This window comes from Mus musculus, chromosome 2, assembly GCF_000001635.26.
Source record: "Mus musculus strain C57BL/6J chromosome 2, GRCm38.p6 C57BL/6J".
NCBI classification, from domain to species: domain Eukaryota; kingdom Metazoa; phylum Chordata; class Mammalia; order Rodentia; family Muridae; genus Mus; species Mus musculus.
This window is the reverse complement of record NC_000068.7, coordinates 114037067-114063111: the sequence shown is the minus strand read 5'-3', so window position 1 is coordinate 114063111 and position 26045 is coordinate 114037067. Positions and strand designations below refer to the sequence as shown.

Here is a 26045-nt window from a genome sequence, read left to right as displayed (position 1 = left end):
TCAACCAACCCTTAGAGGCATAATTCAAATTGCATAGGCTATGAAACCTTTCCAAGTGCTCTAATGAGAAAGGCTCTCTTCCATCTTCCAGCCCTTTAGCCTTTGTTTAATTCCTCTTTTGCATGTGTGGCACACTTTTATATTAAATACTATCAGTGTGAAACATTTTCCTCTGTTTCTTCCATTCTAGCACTCCCTGGCACACTCTGTGTCTAGACATGGCATATGGTGAAAATCAATCAAATCAACAGAATGTGAAAACCACCTCTGAATTTCTGAGGTGCATCATTGAGCCACAGAATTGGATTTTTACTCTTGCTCATATTTACATCTTGCATGATACACATCAGTATTTTGATTGTTACTGAGGATGTTTTTTCAAATGAAAATGTTTATTCATATTTTAGTCAGTCAATGTGACTCTGGGTAAAGGCACCTGCTACCAAGCCTGATAGCTTGAGTTGGATCCCTAGGAGCCACATGGCAGAAGGAGACAACTAAATTGTGCAAGATATTTTTTGACCTCCACACATATACAGCAACACACACACACACACCAAATAAATATAAAAGAATAAATATTCTTCATTTGAAACATTTTGCTAAATTATTGACAAAATGAAAATGTGGGACATCTTTGAGTTTCATTGATCCTTGAGTCCACCAGAGAAAACACTTGAAGGTCTTTGTTTCACACAAAGTTCAACTTCATAGTTGATGCTGAGAATTTAAATAATATTCTGAGTGACCAGGAGGGTTAAAAAAAAAAAACTTTACTGGAATTAGCACATGCTCTGAAAGTAGGGTATTTTGTTTGCCTAGCATGTCAATGAAGTTGTATTATACTCAGGCCCAAACTGGTGATTGTGAAATATTATCCAGACTTTCCACGCACACATAAACATCTCTGGAAAGAAACAACACCTATTCATTCAAGGCCAACCTTAATTTTATTTTTTTAACTTTTTTGTTTTCCTTGTCACAGCATGGTGGAACACAGGAAGCAGAACCAATAAACCTTTCACCACCCTGAGTCTCTCAGGTTCCGTGTATATGTCCCATGAGAGAAAACAGGCAGATATAACGGTTAACTTTTTACATTTAGTCAGAATAAGGGTTAATTTACAAATAGATCAAAGCAAACGAACAAAAGACTACATAAACCATAGAACAATGGTTTAGAATGTAAGATTTAGGTCTTTGATTTGGATATATCTAGAAGGTATCTATTGTATGGTGTACAGCTTTCTGCCTCATAGGTTAGTCATGAGCACAGTTTACCTAAGATTCCCCTCTACCAAAGAACAGCAAAGGGTAGGTAGCCCTTTTGCTAATACCCATCAATGCTTTAAATGCAGAATACATTAAAAGGTTGGTTTAGTTTCATTTAGAAACAGGTTCTCCCTATGTAATCCAGATTAGGCTCAAACTCTTGATCCACCTGCCTTAGATTTCCAAGTGCTGGGATCACAGGCAAGCATTCTGTTCTCTAAGTTTCTTTCTTTCTTTCTTTCCTCCTCCCTCCCTCCCTCCCTCCCTCCCTCCCTCCCTCCCTCCCTCCCTCCCTCCCTCTCTCTCTCTCTCTCTCTCTCTCTTTCTTTCTTTCTTTTTCCCATCCTTCCTTCCTTCCTTCTTTCCTTCCTTCCTTCCTTGCTTTCTTGCTTTCTTTCTAATTCTTCTGGTTGAGACTTTTTAGTTTTCTGTCACAATCTGTTCTATCCCACCACAGTATCTTCCTCATGGTGCAATCCCACACTACCAACACTCATGAAGCTTAAGCAGAGAGAACCATAAGTTCAAGGTTACTCTTCCTTCTTGTGGGATTATTTTTGTTCTTCATTTTTTGTTGTAGTTTTATTGAAAATAGTCTGGTTTTTTTTTTCATACAATATATCCTGATTATGATCTCTTCTCTCTTTACTCCTCCCAGTTCTCCTATGCCTCCCACCCCATGCAAATTCACCACCTTTCTGTTTCTCTTCAGAAAACAGAAGGGCACTTGATGAATAATAATAAAATATAATAAGATAAAACAAAAACTAACACATCAGAATAGGGCAAACGAAACAAACAAAAGAGAGGGAGTCAAAGAAAAGGCAAAAGAAACAGATGTAGACACAGAGACCCAATTGCTGGCACAATCAGGAATCCCATGAAAACAAACCTAGAGCCATAACATATAAGTAAAAGTCCTGTGCCCTAACTATACACGTGCCTTTGATCTCAGCACCGGGGAGACAGAACCACGCAGATCTCAGTGTGTTGGGGCCAGTCTGTCGTACATAGTGAGCTTCAGGGTAGCAAGAACTACATGTCCTGAAACAAACAAACAAACAACATTAATAAAACATAATACATATGCAAAGAACGTATACAGCTCAAGAGAGAGAGAGAGAAAGAGAGAGAGAGAGAGAGAGAGAGAGAAAATAACAATAAATGTTGCTTAAATTCTTAACCCAGAGTTTACTGATCAAAAAATACTGATCACTAAATAGCTAGAAGATATATTTTCCCCTAAAAAATAGCAGCTTTGTGATCTTTCATAGGAAGACAAAGCCTTTGGAAATATACACGTATAGCTACGTTTTGTCTGTAATAATAGATCATTGTTTTCAGAGTGCCATTTTGAAAGCGTTCAACAGCTGAACTAAAACATATAAAGAAGATATGGATAGTATAATCCCAGGGCAGATGCTGCTCCTGCTGCAGCATTCTTTGGTTTCAGCTGTTAGCTAAAGATGATTTAGATGTTAATGGCAGGAGCAAGAAATGCTTTTAATGCAAATTCCTGGCACTGCGCATCTCTCTTTGAAGAACAAGTGGGCATTCTTGCAGAGGACCCTGCTAGGAGGCAGCTTGTCTTTCCTCCGTCCAGCAGCTGTAAGTAGATACAAAAGGCAAGGTCACCTGACTTTTTATGTCACACTTAGTTTATTCTAGGGACGTTACAAGACAGAGCTCTACAGTTCTCCCAGAAGTGTCATTTCCTTTGTACTTTTCAATGTTTCCTAATCCACTGCAATAAGCAAATATTTCTATAATGGGATGTAGGCTGGTTCAGATCTGCAGTTTTATACTTACCATATCAAAAGGAAAACTAAGTGTGCATGAAAATGTCACAGTAGAACCCATTGTTTTGTATAGTTGAATGTTAAAAGAGGAAAAGAAAAATATTATGGTATGTGGGCAGTGGGTCTTCTCATTAAGTAATCTGTTTTCACTGTGATAGAAGAAGGTTGAAGGTCTTTGTGACTCATCTCGGACTAGTGATGACTCATGACCTGAACAGCTTAGTTCCAAGTTCATGCATTCTCTCATCCTTATTTCTACCATCCAGTCCTTTTTTTTTTTTTTTTTTTTTTTTTGTCCCACAGAAAAGCTCTACAGTAGCTTCCAAAGGCATATGAAAATACATTAAAGTAAAAAGGGGAAGAGAAAGGAAAGTGAAGCTCAGAGATGGTTGTGTGCAATAGACCCCAACTGCTTTGGTTTGGGTTAACAGCTGGACCACATATGTTGTTTTCAAGAGCCACAGACTCAAAACAAGCTCCTTTGTTTGTTGAGTGCTATGATTCTTGGTATTAGAGTGAGATAGGAGACTAAGAGGTTTGTAGAGATCATATCCCTGAGGTGGCCATCCACAGCATCTTTTAACAGAGGGATTAGCCCATCTCTTACTCAGTATTTCAATAAACACTATCAAATCAAAAAGCAGGCCTATGTGCCATCAAGCTCAATTAGTGGGTAGGGTGCTTGTCACCAGATCTTATGACTTGACTTTGATCCCCACAATCTAGATGATGAAAGGAAGATTCTGACACCCATATATTGTCCCCAATGTCCACATTTATACCATACTTCATACATCCGCTCAATGACTAAATAGAGATTTTAATTAAAAAAATATTTTTTTTTTAAAAAAGAGAAGTTTTCTCTGGGGCATTATGAACTAACCAGTACCCCGGAGCTCTTGACTCTAGCTGCATATGTATCAAAAGATGGCCTAGTCGGCCATCAGTGGAAAGAGAGGCCCATTGGACTTGCAAACTTTATATGCCCCAGTACAGGGGAACGCCAGGACCAAAACGTGGGAGTGGGTGGGGGGGGGGGTGAGAGTATGGGGGACTTTTGGGATAGCATTGGAAATGTAAATGAGGAAAATACCTAATTAAAAAAAAAAGAGAAGTTTTCTTTTGAAAAAAAAGGAAGGAAGGAAGGAAGGAAGGAAGGAAGGAAGGAAGGAAGGAAAGAAGAAGGAAGGAGGAAGGACAAACCTGTGGAATGAGCCCTGTAGCTGGCATTCTGTTTAGCGTCTCTACAACTTAATCTGGTTGACTGTACATACACAGAAAATCTCAAATCAGATTTAGTCCTGAAGAAGTGCTCTATAAACATGTATGATTAACCTTCCTGATACCACTGCCTTGTGTTTGATGTGTGTCTGTTCTTTGACAGGGAACAGAGGAGTTTCACATCACCTAGGTGAATGGAAACGAAGTCCACAGCTCACCCACTATACATGACGTAACTGTTTCCGGTAGCAGAAACTCTGCGAAGCTTAGCTTGGGCATTGCCATGTTTGGGCTAACCAAGAAAAGTGGGCTTGCTCCAGGTAACACTTGAAAAACCAAAACCCCATAAATAGACTCACCGCTAATATGCGGAGCAAGCCAAATCTGAGCTAAGAGGGACGCGTTCCAAGAAGGATCCTAAAGAGTGAGCACTTGATGCCTGAAGGTCACACTCCTTTTAAGGACTTAAAAAGGCTCAACAGAAATCCTTCCTGGTTTCCCTGCCTTCTACCAGGGCAGAGGCCAGTGAAAAATGCATTCTTCGATTATTAAAGCTTAGTGACTCCATCAGCGCCTACCTCCCCTTCCTCCTCCTCCTCCTCCTCTTGTCTTCCTTTCTGAATCTTTTTAGATGGCGTGTTACAACTGGTCTTATCATGTCCGAAGGCAGATACTCCTTCTGGAATCTTGGAATCTGCCAAGAACAGATTCGATTTGGGGGTCAAAATACTCTCCCAACTAGGTTAATCTCTTTGGAGGTTGCACAAAAACAAGCCGTAAACCATAAATATTAGCCATTCCTGAGCACCGGGATGTGTGGGCGACTACATCTCTCTAGTCCCATCTCTTTCTTATTTAATGAAAATTGAAACTGAGCTCCAGCCAGAGGCCATGAAGATGAAAGTGTGTAAAGAGATAAAATAAAAATGTCTGAGAATGCTGCCGCCCCGCCCCCCTCCACCCCCACCACACCCTCCCTCCTCGAACCCCGCAGCCCTGCTTTGGTCTAGAGAGAGCCTCTCTCAGGCTCCTCACAGGCACATGGAATGCAGGAGGGACCGAGGGGTAGGGCAGCTTGTGGGGAGGAATTAAGTGTGGCTTGGTCTGTTTCTGGCTTCTCTGTAAATACCACGACACCTCCAAATGGAGGAACAGCTGAGATAAGTGACTGCTAATCCCCCAGTGCAGGGGAGGAGGCTGGGCCGTTCCCTTTCAGATCCCAGCAGATGGTGGGTGAAACAGGCTTCCCCCAGGCAAGGACACAGGGAACTGTCCCACCTTCTGTCCCTTTAGCTTGCTCTGCACGTCACCCTCACGGCCTATTGCGCCAGGAAGAACCTTGCTGGCTCTCCACAGCCCTGGGGACCCGCCTGGCTTTGCTATCCCACTGGGACACTCAAGGTCAGCCAAGCAGGACTCTGGCCAACAGTGGCCGTTTGGGCTACCATCCAGCAAAGCTCTGTGCCCTGGGGAAGCAGAGCCAGGCAATGTGGAAAGGAGAAACTCACCTGACCTACAGGGCGCACTAAGTTAAGTGCAGATTCAGTTCTCTTCAAGGGTGGAATCCCAGAACTTGAGCTTCTGTTAGGCAGCCCAGCGGCAGGCAGTTCTGAGAAGTCGGTTAGGAAGCAGGCTCAGTCAGGTGCCTCTCTACCATTTGTTCATCTTTGGGACTTCAGGTAGAATCCCAGATTCCTAGGACCAGGACTCTCTTCAGGGAGCAGCCACTCCAGGATCTGAAAGTCATTTTAATTACAATAAGCATGAACAAATAAAATTAAGGCTGACAGCATAACCGTGTGAATGTATTTAGCGCTTTTGAACTATGCACTTGATTATCTCAATTTCCAAATTAAATAAATCACTGAAGATTTGCATGAAATGAAAAACTGAAGATTTTTACCAACTTAATTAACTTATATTTTAAAATATATAAAATAGAACTTAGTGTCCTTAAACTGTGGAAATGAACAGCGATACAATAGTAAATACTCAATGCTTAGTGTCTTTAAAATGTGAACAATAGTAAATACTATTGTATCACCATTTATATAGTAAATACAGATATAAACATTGGTACAGTAGTAAATATTGCATACTACAAATCTTTAAGGACAAGACACAGAAACCACAGGAAATAAAAGGAAAAAAACCCCAAGCAAATATGATTATAAACTAAAAAGTATCTGCACAGCTAATGAAGCAATTCTCAGTAAAGGGATAACCTATAAAATGGGAGGAAATACTTGCAAACTCTCTCTCCCAAAGGACTAACATTCAAATATATGAGGTGCTAGAAAACTTAATGGCCAAGTTAAATAAAGCAAATAAATAAATAAATGAAACTATTTGAAATTTCGATAGATCTAAACAGACATTTCTCAGGAGAAATGTACGTAAACAGCTAATGGCCAGCAGGCATATGAACAATTAGGGAAACAGAGGCACTAACCAGGGAAATGCAAGTCAAAACCGCACTCATCATCCGATCATCCTCAGGTTGTGGTTATTATCACAAAGCCAAAAGATACTGAGGACAGGGGAGGCTGGCCCACTTTGGACGGAATGCAAATTAGTTCAGCCATTAAGGGAGTTTTGAAAACTTTAAATTATAGCTATCATATGATGTAGGACCCCCAACCACACACACACACACTCAGGGGATCTGTTTCCAATGACAATAATGTCTGTACATTAAGGAGATGTTTGCACTGCAGTGTTTATTACAGTAATACTCATATGATCTGGTAAATGCAAACAACCAGTTTGCATTTACAACACACACACACACACACACACACACAGAGAGAGAGAGAGAGAGAGAGAGAGAGATTCTGTCATTTACCATAACGTGGATGGAATCAGATCTAGATTATTAAGTTAAGGTGAAATAAACCAGACATAGAAAGACAAATTCCACATGTTCTAACTCGTGTGGACTCTGGAAAGGCTGATCTCATAGAAGCAGGTAGTTACTAGAGGCTGGAGAGACTCAGGACTCCTACAGTTAGACAACAATAAGTCCTTGTGTGTTGTTGCACAGTAGGGTAACTGTAGACGATGCATACTATATTTCAAAGTTAGAAGAAGAGCTTTGAATGCAGTTGTCATAAACCTTTGAGAAAAAGTATTCCTTTTTAGTATAAATATAACAACATGAAAATATATGTTGCTTTAAGTGTTAAAAGACTAGTTGAGGTCTGATAATAATTCTCGGCAGGTAAAAGTGAACTGTGCAAGACAGATGGCCTGAGATCAATCTCTAAGGTTCATGTGAAGGCCGAAGAGAAAACCAGATGAACCAAGTGGGTCTCTCAACTTTCTCCCATACTCTGACACCAACGCCTCCTCCCTCCAGAGACACTAATAACAATAAATATTTTTTAAAAAATTAAAATATACTCAATGGACCATAAAACATAGTTTTAAAAATGTCTCAAGGATGCGTATTACCTCCCAAAGGTGGTCTTCAGCGGACTTAGCTCTGCTTCATTAGGACTCACAGACTTGGAGTGGGTAAGCAAGCCCTCGGAACACTGCAGAGGGTCAGATCAATATCACCGGTCCCAGTTCCAGAGAACTTCGGCACACACACAGTGACAGGAATCTCTCATCAGCCTCTGTCAAACGCTTGCACGCAAGTTCAGGAACTTCAGATCCATTCTACTTTAGAAACAATTAGGCCACCTACAGTCTCAGCGCTCAGGAGGTAGAAATTGGGATGTCAGGAGTTCAAGGTCATCTTCTGTTACCCATTTTGTAGGGGGGCTTATCCTGGCCTATATGAATATATTTCAATGATGCCAAAAAAAAAAATAAATAAAACAAAAACTTAAATGATATTTCAAAAAAGGCTATCTGTGAAACTCCATTTAGATGCTTTCTGGCCCATTTCTAAATAACCCAGTGAAACCACCTCTCCCTTCCAAGGATGTTCCACGTCTCTGACTTCCACAATTACCACTGAGGATAAATCCTGTTGTGTGCTAGTTACCACTGAACTCTGCTTCATAATCAATAGAACATTGTTGAATGGAGGAATGAATGGTAGTGACCCAATTTTTCCAAACAGAAAGCTAATCCCACCTCTAAAAGTATCGAATGGTGACAGAGCAGGTTCAGTCTGTCTTGCGTCTGACTTACATTGCTTGTCTCTTTGTGGGCCAGTCCTCAGTAACTCAATAGAACTGAGTTACTATGCCACTTTTCAGGGGGGTGAAAATGGGGTCTTGATGAGTTAACTGGCCTGCCCGAGACCAAACGTGCGGAACGTAGTTAAGTGTTAGAGGTAGGATTTGAAGCCTGTCGATCATTCTGATTCTCCTTTTCTCTACGTCTGCTTCCTGTCAATGGGCATCCTCACTGTCAAATGCAGATGGTACAGCAGGGCTTGGTCTCAGCCAGGCAGGCCTCTCCCCAGTCTCCATGGCTCAGCTGTCCAGCAGTTTCATCCCTAGACCATCCCAAACATGGTTGAGAAGCTCTGAGGGGAGGACCCAGCACTGCCCGGCCCCTGAAGTATCTAATCAGCAGTCCTGCTCAGCATATCAATCCAAGCCCACTCTAGACAGAGATGCCGGTGCCCAGTTTTCTATTTTTAACTGGTGTGAACTGAAGGAAAAGCACAGCATTAGAAGTCCAAGCACTAGTCAAGAACCAAGAATACAGGGCACCCCAGGGCAAGCTAGTGACCTGTGTCCTTTTCTCTCCTGTTCCTTCCCCCTCTCTTCACTGCTATCTTTCTGTTTCATTCTGAAAAAAAAAAAAATGCAAAGTTCCTTCAAAGTGTTCTCCACGAAGGAGATGACTCCCGTTTGTAGCAATGCTTCTCACACTTTCAATGCTAATCATGGACATCTTATCTTGCCATACAGTAGATCTGACTCTGGGGCGGGGTCAGGGATACTGTATTTCTAAATCACTCAAGTTATGAAGATGCTGTTTATCTATGGTCCACGCTTCGTGTAGGAGGGTTGGTAAATTCTCTTATCCTAAGTGGCTATGAACTTCTCCACAAAAACATTTGCTTTTTAAGGTGGGTCATTACCTGGGATGAAGAACTTTATCAAAGCCTGTTTAAAAGATGCCCATCTATCTGCCAGCAAGTAACTGAGATATTTTTGGTATCAGTGCCTCCATTTATTTTAGCATCTGAAGACCCGGTGGTGGCTCATAGACTGAAATCTGATTTTGAGCAAAACTCTTACAGAGTGGATGAGAACTATTTGGCCTCTGGGCTGGACTTGGCTAGACCCTCAGACAACCCTTCTCAGCTTCTTCTCTGCCAACTCAAGACCATGTCTGCAGTGGGTCCGAGACTGGTGAATTCTGGCTTTCCCATCTAGATGAGCATAGTCCCAGCTCAGGCTAAAGGAGACCAGAAGATGCACTACCCAGGTGCCCCTTTTGCATCCAGGTACTCAAATATCCTGTCAAGCTGCTCTTTGTGCCTATGACTCTGCTCCTCTGTCTCCCAGTACTGGAAGATGAGAAGCTGCTGTCTGTCCCCTGCAGCCCCAGCCCAGCTGTCAGGACCCTTCTCCAAGGGCAGGGCGCCAAGTCTTCCGGCATTGTGTGTGTGTGTGTGTGTGTGTGTGTGTGTGTGTGTGTGTGTGTGTGTGTGTGTGACTCATTGTCCCTTAGTTTGGAAGGGCTGAAGAGCAATAAGCCCACTCCACAACTAGGGAGCTCCCCCACCCCAAGGGGCGCATTGGCATCACATAGCCTTTCCCCGTCCCCCACCCCTTGCTGGCCTGCCCCTCCCTAGCTCCCTATATGGCCATTGCTCTGACTGCCCCCTCCCCTTCCTTACATGGTCTGGGAGCCCCCTGGCTGATCCTCTACCCTGCCCTTGGCTCCAAGAATGGCCTCAGCGGTCCTAGATGGTGCTAAGGCGACCAAATAAGGCAAGGTGGCAGATCAGGGGCCCCCCACCCCTGCCCCCGGCTGCTCCAACTGACCCCGTCCATCAGAGAGCTATAAAGCTGCGCTCCAGGCGACTGACACCCAGTGCCTGCCACCAGCGCCAGCCCAGCTGAATCCAGCCGCCCCTAGCACGGTGAGTCCCAGCCTTGCTCCCTGCAGGACCTTGTCAGCACTGTGCTTTTGTGCTCTTGGATCCCACACTCTTAGTTTTGGAGGGTTTTGTTGTTTTTATTTGTTTGTTTGTTTTAGTTTTTTTTTTTTTTTTTTTCGTTTCGTTTCGTTTTGGTTTGGTTTTGTTTGTTTTGTTTTGTTAAGCAAACTTTTTGGTGAGGTTCTGACTTTTTGTTGTTGCTCTGGATCTCATGAAACCTCCACAGCACAAGAGCTCACTCCATCTCACCTCCTGAGCTTTTGTGGCTTCACTGATCTTTAGCACTTTCACCCAGTCCCCATGTATGGCTAGGGAGGGAGAATGGGTTTTCTGTTGGTGAAAATGTGGAGAGCTGAAAGGAGCTGAAAGGAAAGGACTTCCCTGTGCTTAAGAACATGGCTCCTTGCAGCCCAGGGTGTAGGGTGAGCCTCTTGACCAGAAGAGCGTGAGTGGGGTCTCACCAGCCTTCTGTCATCCACAGGGACACTCTCCCTGCTTCTCCCAACGCTTTTAGCTTTTTTTTTTTTTTTTTTTTTTTTTTGGTCTTGAGCATAAAGAAGAATACAATTGTCTCCTTACTTTCTACAATCCAATAACCCCACTGGGCCCTTCCGTCACTCTTCCCTCTAAAGGAGCAGGCCAGCCCTGCAAGCACTGAGTGTGGACCACTCTTCTTTCCTTAGCCTACAGAACCCACCAAAGCTGTGCCAGGATGTGTGACGACGAGGAGACCACCGCTTTGGTGTGTGACAATGGCTCCGGGCTGGTGAAGGCCGGCTTTGCGGGTGATGACGCCCCCAGAGCTGTCTTCCCGTCCATCGTGGGTCGCCCACGTCACCAGGTAACACTCTCCGTCCCTCCTAGCCTGCTCTCCATCCATATTCTGGGCCCCTTCTTGACACCCCCCCCCCTCCAGTCCAGCAATCTGTGAAGTGCCTCTCTTGACCTGACTGTTCAGAGACTCCTTAAGTCATACATGAAAGGCAATGATGAATTACACATCCAAGCCATCCCACGCAACTCCCTGCCAACCTCCAGATTCCAAGAAGTCCACTGCAGTGGCACACCTGTTGATGGGTCAGCTCTCTCTTGTGAAAGGCCACCAGTTTCTCATTCTGGACCTGTGGGTTTTCAACTGCAGTGTCCTGTGTCTCTGAACCTGGATTTCTTTTTGGCCCTCGGCCCTTCGTCTGTTCAGTTTAGTTTAAACAATGGAGCTAACTGCTAGTAATATAACTACTTGGAAATAACTAGTTCCCGATCTACATTCTTCCTTCTTGTTCACAGCCAGTTTTACAGGACTCCCCAAAGCTGTAATTGATCTCCTTCCTGGGTGTTGCATTTTTAGAAGTCAGATGTGACCAGAGCAACAAGTGCCATAGCGATAGTGGCATTCCACCTTGTTTATTAAAAGAAATGCCACACTCGCTGGGTTTGTCGCATGCTTGGCCAGACAGGCTGCCAGAGAGCAGAGCTAGAGTCCTCAGGCTTGGCCAGTGAAGGCTACTCCAGGATACTCTGAGGGTTTGACTTTCCATCTGAGAGATAGCAGCCTGTCAGCCTATGTACAGTGGATGAGTGTCAAAATCTTTTCTTAAGGGGACTAGAAGATGTAATGACATCATTAATTCAGTTGTGCCAAAAGACAGCCATCTACTTCTTAGGTGACATCAGTGATAGGCTTAGTAATTTAATGAAGTCATTATGCTATTCCAAGAACAAGATAAGACTCTGCTTCCTCAGTAAATCCTTTATTCTCTCCTCCACAGTTGTAATCAAATTAATCGACACACTTCCTCTTGTGGAGATGAAGTATATAACAATAGTCTAAATAATTTGTTAAAATTAGGATTATGTCTTAACTCCTGGGGGTGGGTTTCACACTATGTCCCAGGCTGCCCTGGTACTTGACTCTATAGGCCAGGCTAAATTTAAGCTGTGGCCTGTTTCAGCCTTCTGAATGCTGGCATTATAGGCATGAACAAGCATGCCTAACTTTCAAATTCTGCTTTTACTTTTTCTAGTATTTTACAGCTATTCATTGCCTCGAGAACTGGATATAGCTTAACAAGGCCAGGACCATATTCTTGCCTTGGTGGGAACACGATATTCTCATCTCCTTTTTTACAGGGTGTCATGGTGGGTATGGGACAGAAGGACTCCTATGTAGGTGATGAAGCCCAGAGCAAGCGAGGTATCCTGACTCTGAAGTACCCCATTGAACATGGCATTATCACCAACTGGGATGACATGGAGAAGATCTGGCACCATACATTCTACAATGAGCTCCGTGTGGCCCCAGAGGAACACCCAACCCTGCTCACTGAAGCCCCGCTGAACCCCAAGGCCAACCGTGAGAAGATGACCCAGATCATGTTTGAGACCTTCAATGTGCCTGCCATGTATGTCGCCATCCAGGCAGTGCTGTCTCTGTATGCTTCTGGAAGAACCACAGGTGTGTTTGGGCTAGGGGACGGTCACTGATTACGTATATTCTCAACTCACTGACTTTGCTGTGAACCCGAATCCTCACCTGACACAGGGAAGGTCCCCTCCCTGACTCTCTCTAGCAAGGTATCTATGCTGGGAGAAAAGGGTAGCAATAATTCCCTGAGGCTAATTTCAGGAACATTTACTGTAAGAGATCCAATAACCCGTTGAGTTAGCTCTTCTCCTTATTTAAGATATGTGATATGCTGTGTTCACAGCCCCTGGGTAGACATATTCAAGGACACACATTCTCCTGCAGAGTCTGAATTAAAACAGAGAGACACATCTTAAGTTGGATTGGCCCCAAGAAAAACACTCATGGATGCTTATATAACATGCTAATAGCTGATAGGAGACATAGCCATTTGAAAATGTCCCCAGGAAGATTTCCTACCACGATACTTAGTAAGAAAAACTGTACTGCCTTCAGAGTTAGTATCCATCCATTCTGGTCATTTTTATTCTTTGCATTGAGGGATTTGATTGTTTCCCATACCTAGGCAGAAGCCGGTTTCTCTATGGCTGAAGCAGTGGTTCGAAGTGCTTCACCCTCTTATCTATTTTTTTTTTCTAACAGGCATTGTTCTGGATTCTGGCGATGGTGTAACTCATAATGTTCCCATCTATGAGGGTTATGCCTTACCCCATGCCATCATGCGCCTGGATCTAGCTGGTCGGGACCTCACTGACTACCTCATGAAGATCCTCACTGAGCGCGGGTACTCCTTTGTCACCACTGGTAAGTGTGTGTGTGTGTGTGTGTGTGTGTGTGTGTGTGTGTGTTATCTGACACAGCATATGCCTGTTGCTTTTGCTTCATTGGTAGATAGACCTACTTCCCCATATTTGATCCTTTCTTCAGAGCTTGACTATGAAGCCCTCTGTCTCTGCAGCTGAACGTGAAATTGTCCGTGACATAAAAGAAAAACTGTGTTACGTCGCCCTGGATTTTGAGAACGAGATGGCCACAGCTGCATCTTCCTCCTCTCTGGAGAAGAGCTATGAACTTCCTGACGGCCAGGTCATCACCATTGGCAACGAGCGCTTCCGCTGTCCAGAGACTCTCTTCCAGCCCTCTTTCATTGGTAAGGGATGGCTTTTGGTGCTGAGCCTCAGCTTCTCTAGAAATTCTGCAATCACCCAGAGTAATACCCATTTCACTTAGAAGCATGGCAGGGGTCTCGAGTCAGCATCTGCCATCTTACTCAGCTCAGTCTCACCTCCTGATACCTCAGTAAGGAGAAAGACCAAGGCGCTCTAGTGAAAAATGAGGCTGTTACACCGAGTTTACCTCACAGTAGAGGATGAGACTGAGCAGTTAGTGAATAGAGCATGCCTGATTACTGAAGAGAGCCAATTTATTCTAATAAGTTCCATTATTGATAGACTAGACTTAAGTCAGTTACCATTCAATGCAACCACAACTCTGTTCATTTTGGTAACTGAACGCTTGATGTCACCAAATAGCTTTCCTACAGATGAAGCTGGAATCTGATTTTAGTCCATAAATGAAAAGTATGAGCCAGGTGTGTTAGCTCACACCTGCAATCCCAGTACTCAGAAACTGAGGCAGGAGTATTAACTTGAGTTCAACTTTTGCTTGGGCTACAGAGTGAGATTCATCTCAAAACAAAACAAAGTAGGCTAATTTTCATTTAAACATGTGTCATTCTTTTTGTGATATATCTCCATATTCCTGATGGCTGCAACAAATGTTCATTGCAAACAGGCACTGAACACAGTTGTCTATGTCTTGGCAGTCCGTACTGGATCATCTATTAGTACATTGTAGAGACTCATGCCCCACCTGTTCCTAGCAGTGTGTTGTAGGGGAAGCATATGTTTTAGATTTGAATGTTGGCAGCTCACCAACCCAGAGGAATTCCATTTTCCCCCCTCCATCCTAGCCTGAATGTGCTGCAAATACTTTAAAAAGAACTTTTTCCTAGGTATGGAATCTGCTGGCATTCATGAAACTACTTACAACAGCATCATGAAGTGTGACATCGATATCCGCAAAGACCTGTATGCCAACAATGTCCTATCTGGAGGCACCACCATGTACCCTGGTATTGCCGATCGTATGCAAAAGGAAATCACTGCACTGGCTCCCAGCACCATGAAGATCAAGGTCAGGAACACTTGGAAGGGGGAGGCAAAGGCAGAACTTGGTACCCTAAAGCAAGCTTCCTTCCCAGCCTCCTTCTCCTGCATCTTAGCTTCCTATCCTCTAGACTTTTTCTACTTAGTGTTAGCACTATTCCTCATTTCTTTCTAGCACTCTCCACAGATACGGAACTTTAGGACTGCTTCTAAATAGTGAATAAAAGCAAATATCTGAAACACGGTGTGTGTGTGGGGGGGGGGGGAAGCAATAACTAAACCTATCTACACATTTAAAAGGTCCCCAGCGTTTGAACTATCCTTCATGAATATTATTCTTTAGTACAAATAAGCAGAGAAATGATGAAATACAGGAAGGATTGCAAAGCCTGATTGGCTACATTGCTTATTGTATAGCATCTCCTACGTTGTCTACTATCGGTTAATCTGTGATGGTTTTTCTGTGAATATTCCAAGCCTGTTGCCCACTTCATTGTTGGGGACTTCAGAACACACTGATGGTTTTGTTTTCTCTCTGCAGATTATTGCTCCCCCTGAGCGTAAATACTCTGTCTGGATTGGGGGCTCCATCCTGGCCTCTCTGTCCACCTTCCAGCAAATGTGGATCAGCAAGCAAGAGTATGATGAGGCAGGCCCATCCATTGTCCACCGCAAGTGCTTCTGAGATGTCTCTCTCTTAGCCTACCTTATATTCAGGATGACCGTATTGTGCTTCTTGGAATCCTCTGAGCCCCCTCCCCATCTCTCATCAGTCATTGTACAGTTTGTTTACACAAGTGCAGTTTGTTTGTGCTTCAAATATTTATTGCTTTATAAATAAACCAGACCAGGACTTGCAACCTACAAAAGCCTGTGTTCTTTCTTGTGTGAGTGGGCCTGGGATGGAGAAGGTGTTCACTCTGATACTCCGAGCATTACAATATTAGTGCAACACAAAGTTTACCCAATGAATTCATGTGGTGTTGAATTGAGCTAGGAGTTACAGAGGTACATCTTTTGGGATGGAGTTATGAATATTTTTGAATCTTATAAGCAAAGATTAGTTCTGTGGTTTAGTTGTTAGGTTTAGTTCTGTATAAGTAAGGAATGAAGATAGAAAACACAATTATCTACAACCAGTTGCCATGTTTGGTACTAAAGTTGCTTTAGCACATATCACATATTTTATAACTTTATAGAAAATACACATGATGGTAATAAGAGGGTCAAGGCTATTAAATGAGCTTATCTCTGTGTTTTCATTGTATTCCCAGTTGTCTGTTTTTTTTTTCACTTATTTTATTTTATTTTATCTTATCTTATTTTATGTGTATGAGTGTTTTGCCTGTATGTATATCTGTACATCATGTGCATGCCTGGAGCCTACAGTAAGAAGAGGGTATACGATCTGCTAGAACTGGATGGTTTTGAGCCACCATATAGGTGCTAGGAATCAAACCAGGTTCATCTATAGGGATATTAAGGATATTAGCCACTGAGACAGCTCTCCAGCCTGTAGTGTGACTCGAAGCCAATGAAAGCAATGAGAAGGTTGACTTGCCAGGTGTTGACTTGTCATACCGCATATATACTGGTAACCATCAGTTTTTTTTTTTAAACAAAACAAAACAAAAAACATTATATGGCTCATGAATTCACTATGACCAAAATTGAATTCCAAATCAAATGTAAAATTAATACAAGGTGTTTGCGATGGTTATTGCCTGTGTTGTATCACATGACTTCACTGCAACACTGGTTTTGAGTACATGCGTGTATTTCACATGCAGCATTATGTCACACCATGGGACAGCAACAAACCCTGCCTGGAACAGCTCAGATTCAAGGCTCCTGTGTTCTCTGCATGTAGTGTACAAAGTTCCCTGTTCATTTTCAAACGCAATTTAGTATTTTTTTTTTTACTGTTTTCAGCATGTGAGTATCAAGTTAGTACATTGTTAGTCAGTATTATGTTAGAATTTTGACTTTTAAAGTTGTTGCCTGAGCTGCTGATTTCAGTTATATTATTAAAAGGTATTAAAGGAAGAATATTTGGCCTGAGACTAGAACAGGATTTACAGAAATTTCCAAAATGGCCCTCACTGTACTTCTGCCATTTTGAACTATTTATTTATGAAAAGTGGAAGTGTCAGAACTAGTGATTACAAAAATCAAAACATAGATCAATTTGGGAAAATATTAAAGATAATCTGTGTCCTACAATATCAAATGCTCAGCCATGATTTAATTCTTCATGTATTAAGTCCAACTACCTCATTAGTATGCAAACTTACTTTCACCTTTTAAAACTGGTAAATTTAGATGCATGCCAAAGAACTATGTGAAAATAAATTCCTTGATGATTTATCTCTATGATTTTTGTTTCTACTTTACAAAGCTATATGCCTAGGATCAAAAACCCTTTTCCAGCTGAAAGGGGATCATAAGTAGAAGTTCTAAGGCTTTTCCTGGACAGATTTAGGAACACTGAGCATGAGTATGTTCAAAATAGAGCTGTAAAAGGTGTGAGGACCCAGGTTCAATCCCCAGCACTGACATGGCAGCTCACAGCTGTATATAACTCCAGGTCCAGGGGATCTGGCACCTTCACACATGCATGCAGACAATACAGCGAGGTACATAAAATCAAAATAAATGTATCTTTTTAAAAGGAAGAATTATAATTAGGTAGGATAATCAAGGAGGAAGTCCCAGCAGGAGGGAGTGTGGAGGAAGCTGAAGGACCAGACAGAAAGCAGCCAGGCAGGAGTTGGAGAATTTTAGGAAATCTAATTGGGAAAAGGAGGTTTCAACCTGATTGCACAATCTTGAAATTTCTTCATTTTCAAATTGTCTTGTGCATGAACTGTTGAATCTTGCAGAGTGTTTGATGGGCTTAATTAAATTTCATCTATCGAGAGAATCAAGATGGAGAAATTAAGCACCTGGTACAGTACCACACAGCTTGTCTGTGGAATACTTAAGACAGAATTCAGATGTTCTGACCAATAATGCAACAGGGCTTCCTTCTCAAAGCATATTTTCTAACTTTAGGCATAGTTTATCAAGGGTATCCCCATTCTATCATTCTCTGCCCTTCTGGAAGTCGGGTTCAAAATCGGGAGCACTTCAGGCTCATCAGACATCTTTAGTAAGCTGCCGCTGTCCTGACCATTCCAGGTCACCACTGTGTCTTTATGGCCATCAATTTAAGTGTCTCTTGATCCTTCACTCTGGGCCAGGTTCAGTAGAAGGGTCAAGAAAGGAAAGTTGAACCAAATCATGTTTTCTTTGCTTAGGGAACTCAGGGTTCTATATTTAGAATAAGCCAAGAAGAAGGTCTTGTTTGAAATAATGAGTAAACAGTAATCGGATTCAGTGGCCTTTTCTTTAGAAAAGGTATAAGCGTTGTTTTAGATCTTTTTCCCTTGGCAGTATCTTGTACCCTAAATGGGTTGTTTTGAAAGCTGGATCTCACAAGAAGACACATTTGGGCAATGCATATGGAGTACAATGCAGATACTCTCCGGGTCTTTTTCATCTCTCAGGTCAGGTGCATACATATTATAAATTTCATATCTAGATATTGTATTACTAGTTTAAGGTCTCATAGTTCACTTGGATTTAATTTCTTGGTATTTCTGTTTATGAGTGGATGTAAGATGTATATCATTTCTATTTAGAAGTAGAAGCTTTGAGAATTATTGTCTGACCTTTGTATCCAAAGCAGTAAACACACAGATTTACACTACAGTCTGGTTTTCTTATTAATACTTGAAAATTGGATGTAAGATACTAGGACAGATGAATCTTTCAAAAACTGTGCTAAAGAAAGGTACTAATTACGTTTTACAAAAGCCACCTTCGTGTGGGTAAAATGACTGATATGTTTACAGTAACATTTCATTAAAATGCTAAGTACAAAACTTTGTATTATTTATATTTTTCTTATATTATAATGAAAAGAAACATTGCTAATATTTTTCTTGTCTCCAAATACTATTTTTTAGTTTTGTGTGTGAGAAATGGATATTACTGTAGATGTGTTTATAAATATTCAAGAGAGCAGAATTAGAGAAAAGAGAAATTACTAAAGAAAGTATGTAGAGCCCTGAGGCTGATTTACTGTTTTAGGGCCTAAGTCAATGTTTCTGGGACTTTTGATCATTTATTCATTCCTTTTTTTTTTTTTTTTTCTTTCTTACATGAGGCATGTTCCCTAGGTAGTCCAGGTTCCACTTGACATTGACTCTCCTGCTTAGCTCTTTGAGTTCTGGTGTGAACCACTATACCTGACATTCTCTTTCCTTTCCCCATGGATTCTGAACCCACATTCTTACAGTGAATGTGTGACTGTATTTGAGAGAAGTCTGCTATGGAGGTAACTAAGCATAAGCATGGTTGTAAGGTTAGGATTCTCACTGTGCTGTACTGGTGTCCTCTTTAAAAGAGGAACAGACAGCAGGAGCTAGCACACAGAAGGAACACACAGTAGGCAGGCATGTTCAGGACAATGAGCACCTCTAGAGAGAGGTCTATGCTCACCTCTTGATTTTGGCCTTCCAGCCCCTGGAACTGTGGAAAGTATTTTTGTTGAAACCACTCAGCCAGTGATGTTTGGATGGAGTACTTTTGGTAGACTAATAGAAGCTCTCCCCATATTTGGGGCATGGCAAATTAAGATTCTTCTACAAACTCACCAGCCATGGGAATAACAAAATAAAAACTCCTTTTGAAGGCAAAAACAGCAAAAGTTTTAGGGAGGTCTCTGAGTCTGGCAAGGCTTGGGGACTAAGTCATATGATGAGGCAGGGACCAGTATTCCCATGAGACTGATGGAAACTGATACCCAAAGAGGCATTGGCTTTGACTTAGGGCACACTGTTCATTAGTACTGAGACTGTACACAACCCTGTCTGCAGCCTAGTGGATCTCTTACCAACAAAGGCAGATGGATACCAGAAGACAAGCTCTCACCATGAGCTCATTCCATCAATGAGGAGTTTCTGGGTTACAGTGTAAGTATACACTCAAATACTTTGAAGAAAAGAAAAAAAGATTCTGTTTTTTTTTGTTTATGTTTTTGTTTTATTTTTTAAAAAAGGTATAAACCAGGAAAAATACTCAGCTGCTTGCTCTTATCAACATACACTCACTGAATATCTTCTACAACGTTCTAGAGACAAAACAGAGATGGCTACTGCATTTGTTTGACTTAGCGTCCAATGGTATGGTGTGTCTGTGTGTGTGTGTGTCTGGATCTGTGTGTCTGTGTGTGTATCTGGATCTGTGCTTGTCTGTGTGTGTATATCTGTGTGTGTGTGTGTCTGGATCTGTGTGTGCCTGTGTGTGTATGATGTGTGTGTGTGTGTGTTTGGGGTGAGTGTATCTTGGGAGAACAGCCCATAGCCAAATAAACAAAACTACAGAGCAATTAGAGAAGAGACAAAGCCCAGTGAGAGGCTCTAGGGCACAGGTGTTGTCTAGGGGGTAAGGTGGGTGAATGCCTCTTCAGGAAGACCAGAAGAATGGGAAAAGCTGGCAGTACAAAGATATACTGTACACAGAGAAGCAGGAGGTGACCTCTCTCTGAGAAGCAGTGAGGACAAAAGAGGGAGACCTGAGTGACACTGCAAAGGAGTCAGAATACAAATTACATGGGAATTTTCACACAATAGTAAGAGGTTTACATTCTAATGATGACAAAAGGTGCTAATGGGCCATGCACATAAGAGTATGTTTCTATATCTAATTGTTTGGATTAAGATGTATTAATTGTATGTGTAAATGCAATTCTGTATAACATTTCAACATATACATATAGCACACTAGTCACATAATCATAAAGTCATAAAGTCATATAGTCACATAGTCAAATCCAGCTTTCTTTCACTTTAACTCTCCAAACCTCAATTCATCACTAGTCCACATTAAGGTTATTTTTCTTTTAGCTTTTACATATGATATAGAACATGTGATAAAGTTTTTGTGTCTGATTTATTAAACATAATGTCCATTAGTTCCATCTATTTCTCTGCAAATTGATATTCCATTTTGTACACATACCTTGTTTTCTTTATCCATTCCTTTCTTGGTGAGTCACTAGGCAGATACCATAGCTTTACTGTTGTGAATAAACATGGACATGAAGTGATTGATCTCTGATAGACTGGCCTTATCCTGGGATAGCTGGATTACATGGTAGATCTATATTCAGTTTTCTGGGAGCTTCTACACTGCTCTTCACCATAGTTATAATTTATATTCCCACAGAGTTCTGTTGTTCCTACACCTTTCCATTGTTACTGCTTTTTATAACACCCATTCTAACTGGGGCACCATGATGTCATGTTGTGGTTTTTATTCTCATTTCTCGGGTGGTTGATAATTGTTAGATATTTGTAGCCAATTTCTTTTGATTGTTCAAATTATTTAGTCATCTTGAAATTGTATTTGTTGTTAATGTTAAGACCAAGCATGTGATTTTCAAAGCTCATTGTGGACTTTGAGATGAAGCTCAATGATAGAGCCCTTGTCTACCATGTGCAGGGTCCTACCTTCAATCCTTTAAATCATGTATTTATACGATGCTTTCACTCACAGTAGATTTAAGCATCACTTAGCATCAACTCAATATCAGTGACTTTCCAGGAAGTATCCAAATGTCTCACCCCAGATTGGAACTTTGGAGGCATCCGGCTTCATGGATTGAGTACTCTGAATCTTCACAGTGCAGATGGTCCAGACCTTAAAATGTAAATTTGTCAAATTTACTGTGTGTGTTATGTTCCTGTACTGAACCTTGCCTAATACATCTCCTCAAGAAAATGCTAGAATATTCACTGCTGTAGACTAAAGATCCAGACTGTAGGGTTAGATTTACTTAATTTCTCATAGGGAAAACTGACCTAAGTAATTTCATGAAAGAAGAAGTATAAGTTCTTAATATGGGGCTTAACAAGAAGTTCAGCTGATAATTACTATGATCTTATATGGTACAGCATTTGTTTTTAATCTAAATTGGTTTTTTTATTATTATTATTCTCAGTGTAGAAAACACTTTTCACATCACTTGTGAGTCTCCCCTTAAGTTGAAAGGAACTTATTTTAAAGCTCTTTACATCTTACAGTAAGAGGTAGCCACATTTCCCTTTGTATTCTTTACCCTGGAATGTCAATCCCATTGTGTTATAATAACTGGTTTGACTTTAATACATGGAAGGGAACTCCTTCATTGAAATACAGTATAAGCTTTCTAGTTTTTAAAAAGAAAAGTGTAGGATGGTAGGGATGAGGTAGACAACAGGAAGAACTTCATGAATGTTCACTCCAAATATAAGTCACAACAGGGTGGTTAAAAATTTAATCATCTCCAAGCTTGAAGAGAGTAGAATGTGACTTAAACAGTCACTGACTGCAGTCCTTCCTTGCCGGATGGGAACTTCCAGCAGTGGGCTCCCACAAATGAGAATAAATGGACACCTTTGCAAACACGAACCCTGGATCAGAAACACACTGTTCTCATTTAATCACCGAGATTGTGGCTGTAACTACATCACTTCGCCTGGTCTCGGCTCATCTTCACGTTGGATCATTCAATCTACTAAACTCAAAAGTCTCCTTAGTAGGCTTCAGGGTTGTGAATTGAGAAACGTGTTAAGAATAACTGATATTGAGCACAGTTTTTATTTTATTTTAATTAAGGAAAAATTTTAGATTGTACAAGGTAACAGAAATGAAAGTCATGTTACTCTTTTGGGAGTGGGGACAGTTAGATTTTTCCCTTGCCATAAGAATGAAAGAGGAAGTTTCTCTGAGGATACTCTAGGTATAACCTGTTGGTTTACCATCTGAGAATGATACGAAGAAAATCAAAATGAAGGGTTTGGCCCACTTACCTTTGCTTTGGCTTGTGGCCAAAGGTTGTTTGTTGGTTTTTTTTCTTGTTTGTTTGTTTGTTTGTGTTTTACTTTTTGGGCTTACATAGGATTATATTACCATCTTAAAAAACATCACTGAGATATAATTCACAAGCTACACAATTTACCCATTTGGAGTATACAGTTCAAAGTTGATGGTTTATGTTCAAATAAGTGTAACCATAGTCACACTCAATATTTGAACATATTTATCACCTCAGTAAGAAACTCGTCATCCTTGCTGCTGCTCCTTCTGCACCCACATCCGAAGAACTCTGGTAGCAAGGTTTGCTTGCATATCTTCTGTGATGTTTAATCTTGGTTGCCAATTTAATGAGACTTAAAATCAAATAGGAAACACACCTCTGGGCTTTCCCAGAAATGTTTAGCTGATATGGGAGGATCCACCTGACTGTGGATGGCATTATCCCAAACGTTGGGAATAGGGAGGCGCCTATGTACCCTCTCTATCCATGCTGAAATGATAACTGACTTGCAGGCCTTAGGCAGGTAGCCATAGCTGCTCAGAGTTCAGAAATACAACAGTCTTGTAAATCTCCAAAAGTCAGTTTCTCTCCATCTTCCTCAACCTCTACTCTTACAATCTTCTGACCCCATCCTGTAAATGGTCCCTTACTCTTAGGAGGAGGGACTATATTATCTATGCTGCCTTTATGGCTGAGCACTCCACAGATACTTGCTATTTGCACGTTAACCAGTTATATTGCCCAGTATCTACTGCACGATGGTACTCTAGTGATGAGGACTGATAGATGCACTCATTTATAGGTACAAAAATACATATTTAGATATAGTTTGATACAATGAGTTTTATATTAATAAAAATGCCATCTATTGAAAGGAAAGGAAGAAAGGCATTAGTGGTCTTTCCCAAAGTGAACCCCTACTGGGTTTCTTTCTGTCTAGAAACAACCTTGGGAATTGAACTTCATGGTGGACTTGGTTTGTATTATTAAGTCAGGAATCAGGCAGCAAGCCCTCTGAAAGGGAATGAGCTTTTCATAGACTTATAGAACTGAAGAAAGACTATCAAAGAGCAAGCCTGGTCACTCCACAAGAGTTTTCCTTGCAGGTTAAAGGGGCAGGAATTTTGTTATCATGCTGTCTTAGACTAGTTACTGCAAACTTTCAGGTTTTAGAAAAGTGTCCAGTTTCTTAGTTCAGTATGATGATGATGATGATGATGATGATGAGAGAGAGAGAGCAGTCCTTTCCACCAAAACCTCAAATAACCCTTGGCCACCATACTTAGTTCTGTCTAGTTTCAACTGTGCTCACTACTCTACATAGTATTTGCATCTATTCCTAGATTAGTTTTCCAACAGTGTCTGGAACTGAGCCTGCCAGAAGAATAGATGCCAGATAATTGATGATCAGCTTTCCATTTAAAAAGTGGAGGCATCTAAACATTTGCAGGCAATGATAATGCCATTAGCGTGAGTAGAAATCCTTTGGAGTCTCTTGTCTCACTTGCATTGCTTTTCTAGCAACCATCTTTTCCATGAGCAATATTAACAACACCCTGAATGAGGAAGGAAATCATGAGAAAAATGTATCTTTTTTGGGCAGAACATGTTTTAAGTGAACAAATTGGAATAGTCTCATCTAATTGTGCTGTTTTGAAACTTTGAATTTTCAGCATTGTTCTTGAAGACATTTTTAGCAGCATCTTGCACATCTATATCCTTGATACAGGCAGGAGATCAATTTGTGCCATATCCTCACATCTAAAATACACTTGACACATGAATGTCCTGTCAGCAATGTTATAACGGTGTAGTTAATTTTTAATAAATCACTCTCCAACTATAATATAATCAGAGCTTGATCACATAACAGTTTTTCTCCAGTGTTGTTTAAAGCTCGTGAATTGGCTTTTCTCCTTCATGTATAGGGGAGGATAGGCCTTGCTCAGCATCTGAAAGAGAAGCTGAGGCACAGAGTTGGGTAACACACGGCTTTCCCCGCCCCCTTTGCATGCTTGCATTTCCAGTTTGTCAATGTGTGTATCTCCCCTCAGCTGAAGTTCCAAATCTCTCCCTCAACTATCTAGGACACATGAGAATTAACCTACTCATGTAGATTACAGGGCCCCAGCCCTCATTAACCTTAATATTGAAGGATACACAGCTCTTGCAGTTGGAGGGATGATAATGCCCTCCTCAGGACAATAGTAGCATCTCATAAGCAGAAGGGGAGTTTCAGGGAGTAGTTCATCCAATGTATGTCTGATACTAAAAATTCCACACACACATATGGAATATATAAAGTATAAAAATATATATTATATATAATGTCTCTGGATTTGTGGACCCTTTTATAAAGTATTTTAAAACTCAAAGCTTCTTTTATAGTATATCAAGGTACTATTTTGCATTTTCTTGATGTCCATTGAATCAAATTCTTACCTGTTTCCCCAACAGGAAGTTAACTGCCACTTGCTGAAGGACAGAAGATTCGATGCTTCATTCTTAAATACCAATGTTAAATTTATTCAGAGCTGTTTTTTAGATGTCAGACTTGGTCTGCATTCTGCTTGCTTCATCGGACCTTTGCTACAATGGAACCAAAGTGCTGATTGAATTCTGGTATGCTTTGTCCCTTCTCTTTGGTGAATGGAACTTTAGTCAATGACACAAGCTGGTGTTGGTGGAGGTATCATCACAAGGGGAATGAAGAAAAGGAAGAGAGAGCAGGATATAAGATCATAACCTGTGTAAGTTGGAAAAATGTGCACAGATAGGAGATGAATCCCATGATAGTAGAGCCATGAAGGCCAGAGGGAAAGGGTGGTTGCTTAGAGGCCAAGTACTTTCTAGAAACAAGTGGATGAAAATACAGGCAGTGGCTCTTTGGTCACAGAACTTGCACCATGTGAAGCTCTCACTTTTAGCCAACTCCTGATGGCACCTGCACCCAAAATGAGAGCTTGATTTTCCCAGAACGGTAGGCAAAAGTTTAGCGACTGCTCTTTCTCCTCCATCCCTCCCCCAAAAGTCACTTTTCTCTTGACATGGGCCAACAGATGAATGTTTGATTCCCGAACAATGATTTGACTAATGATTTGATCTGTATTTTTCAATTGTGGGACATAATCAATGAACATATCTTGGAGTCAGTCACATAGGTTCCAACACCATATTA

The 26045-nt window shown here is 41.3% G+C and overlaps 1 protein-coding gene and 2 long non-coding RNA genes across 3 annotated transcripts; 2 read left to right on the top strand and 1 right to left on the bottom strand.

The window, feature by feature from the left end:
- Positions 1-1606: 1606 nt before the first annotated feature.
- On the bottom strand, positions 1607-8716 carry C130080G10Rik (RIKEN cDNA C130080G10 gene). The gene is made up of 3 exons (NR_028422.1): positions 7746-8716; positions 5801-6028; positions 1607-2316 (listed from the first exon to the last, which is right to left on the bottom strand). It is a non-coding gene; the product is annotated as an RIKEN cDNA C130080G10 gene (long non-coding RNA).
- Gm46757 lies at positions 2817-4859 on the top strand. Its single transcript, XR_001783436.2, has 2 exons — positions 2817-2880; positions 4456-4859. It is a non-coding gene; the product is annotated as a predicted gene, 46757 (long non-coding RNA).
- A 1520-nt stretch (positions 8717-10236) lies between the features above and the next one.
- Actc1 (actin, alpha, cardiac muscle 1) lies at positions 10237-15830 on the top strand. The gene is made up of 7 exons (NM_009608.4): positions 10237-10350; positions 11052-11209; positions 12499-12823; positions 13436-13597; positions 13752-13943; positions 14808-14989; positions 15503-15830. The coding sequence occupies exons 2-7, from the start codon at positions 11081-11083 to the stop codon at positions 15644-15646; spliced, it is 1134 nt and encodes a 377-aa protein (NP_033738.1). The 5' UTR covers positions 10237-10350; positions 11052-11080; the 3' UTR covers positions 15647-15830.
- The last annotated feature ends 10215 nt before the right edge of the window (positions 15831-26045 follow it).

Coding starts and splice junctions, on each gene's coding strand:
- Actc1 (NM_009608.4), top strand. CDS start 11,081: ATGTGTGACGACGAGGAGACCACCGCTTTGGTGTGTGACAATGGCTCC. Junction 13,944..14,807: donor CTTCCAGCCCTCTTTCATTG/GTAAGGGATGGC, acceptor ACTTTTTCCTAG/GTATGGAATCTGCTGGCATT. Junction 14,990..15,502: donor CCAGCACCATGAAGATCAAG/GTCAGGAACACT, acceptor TTCTCTCTGCAG/ATTATTGCTCCCCCTGAGCG.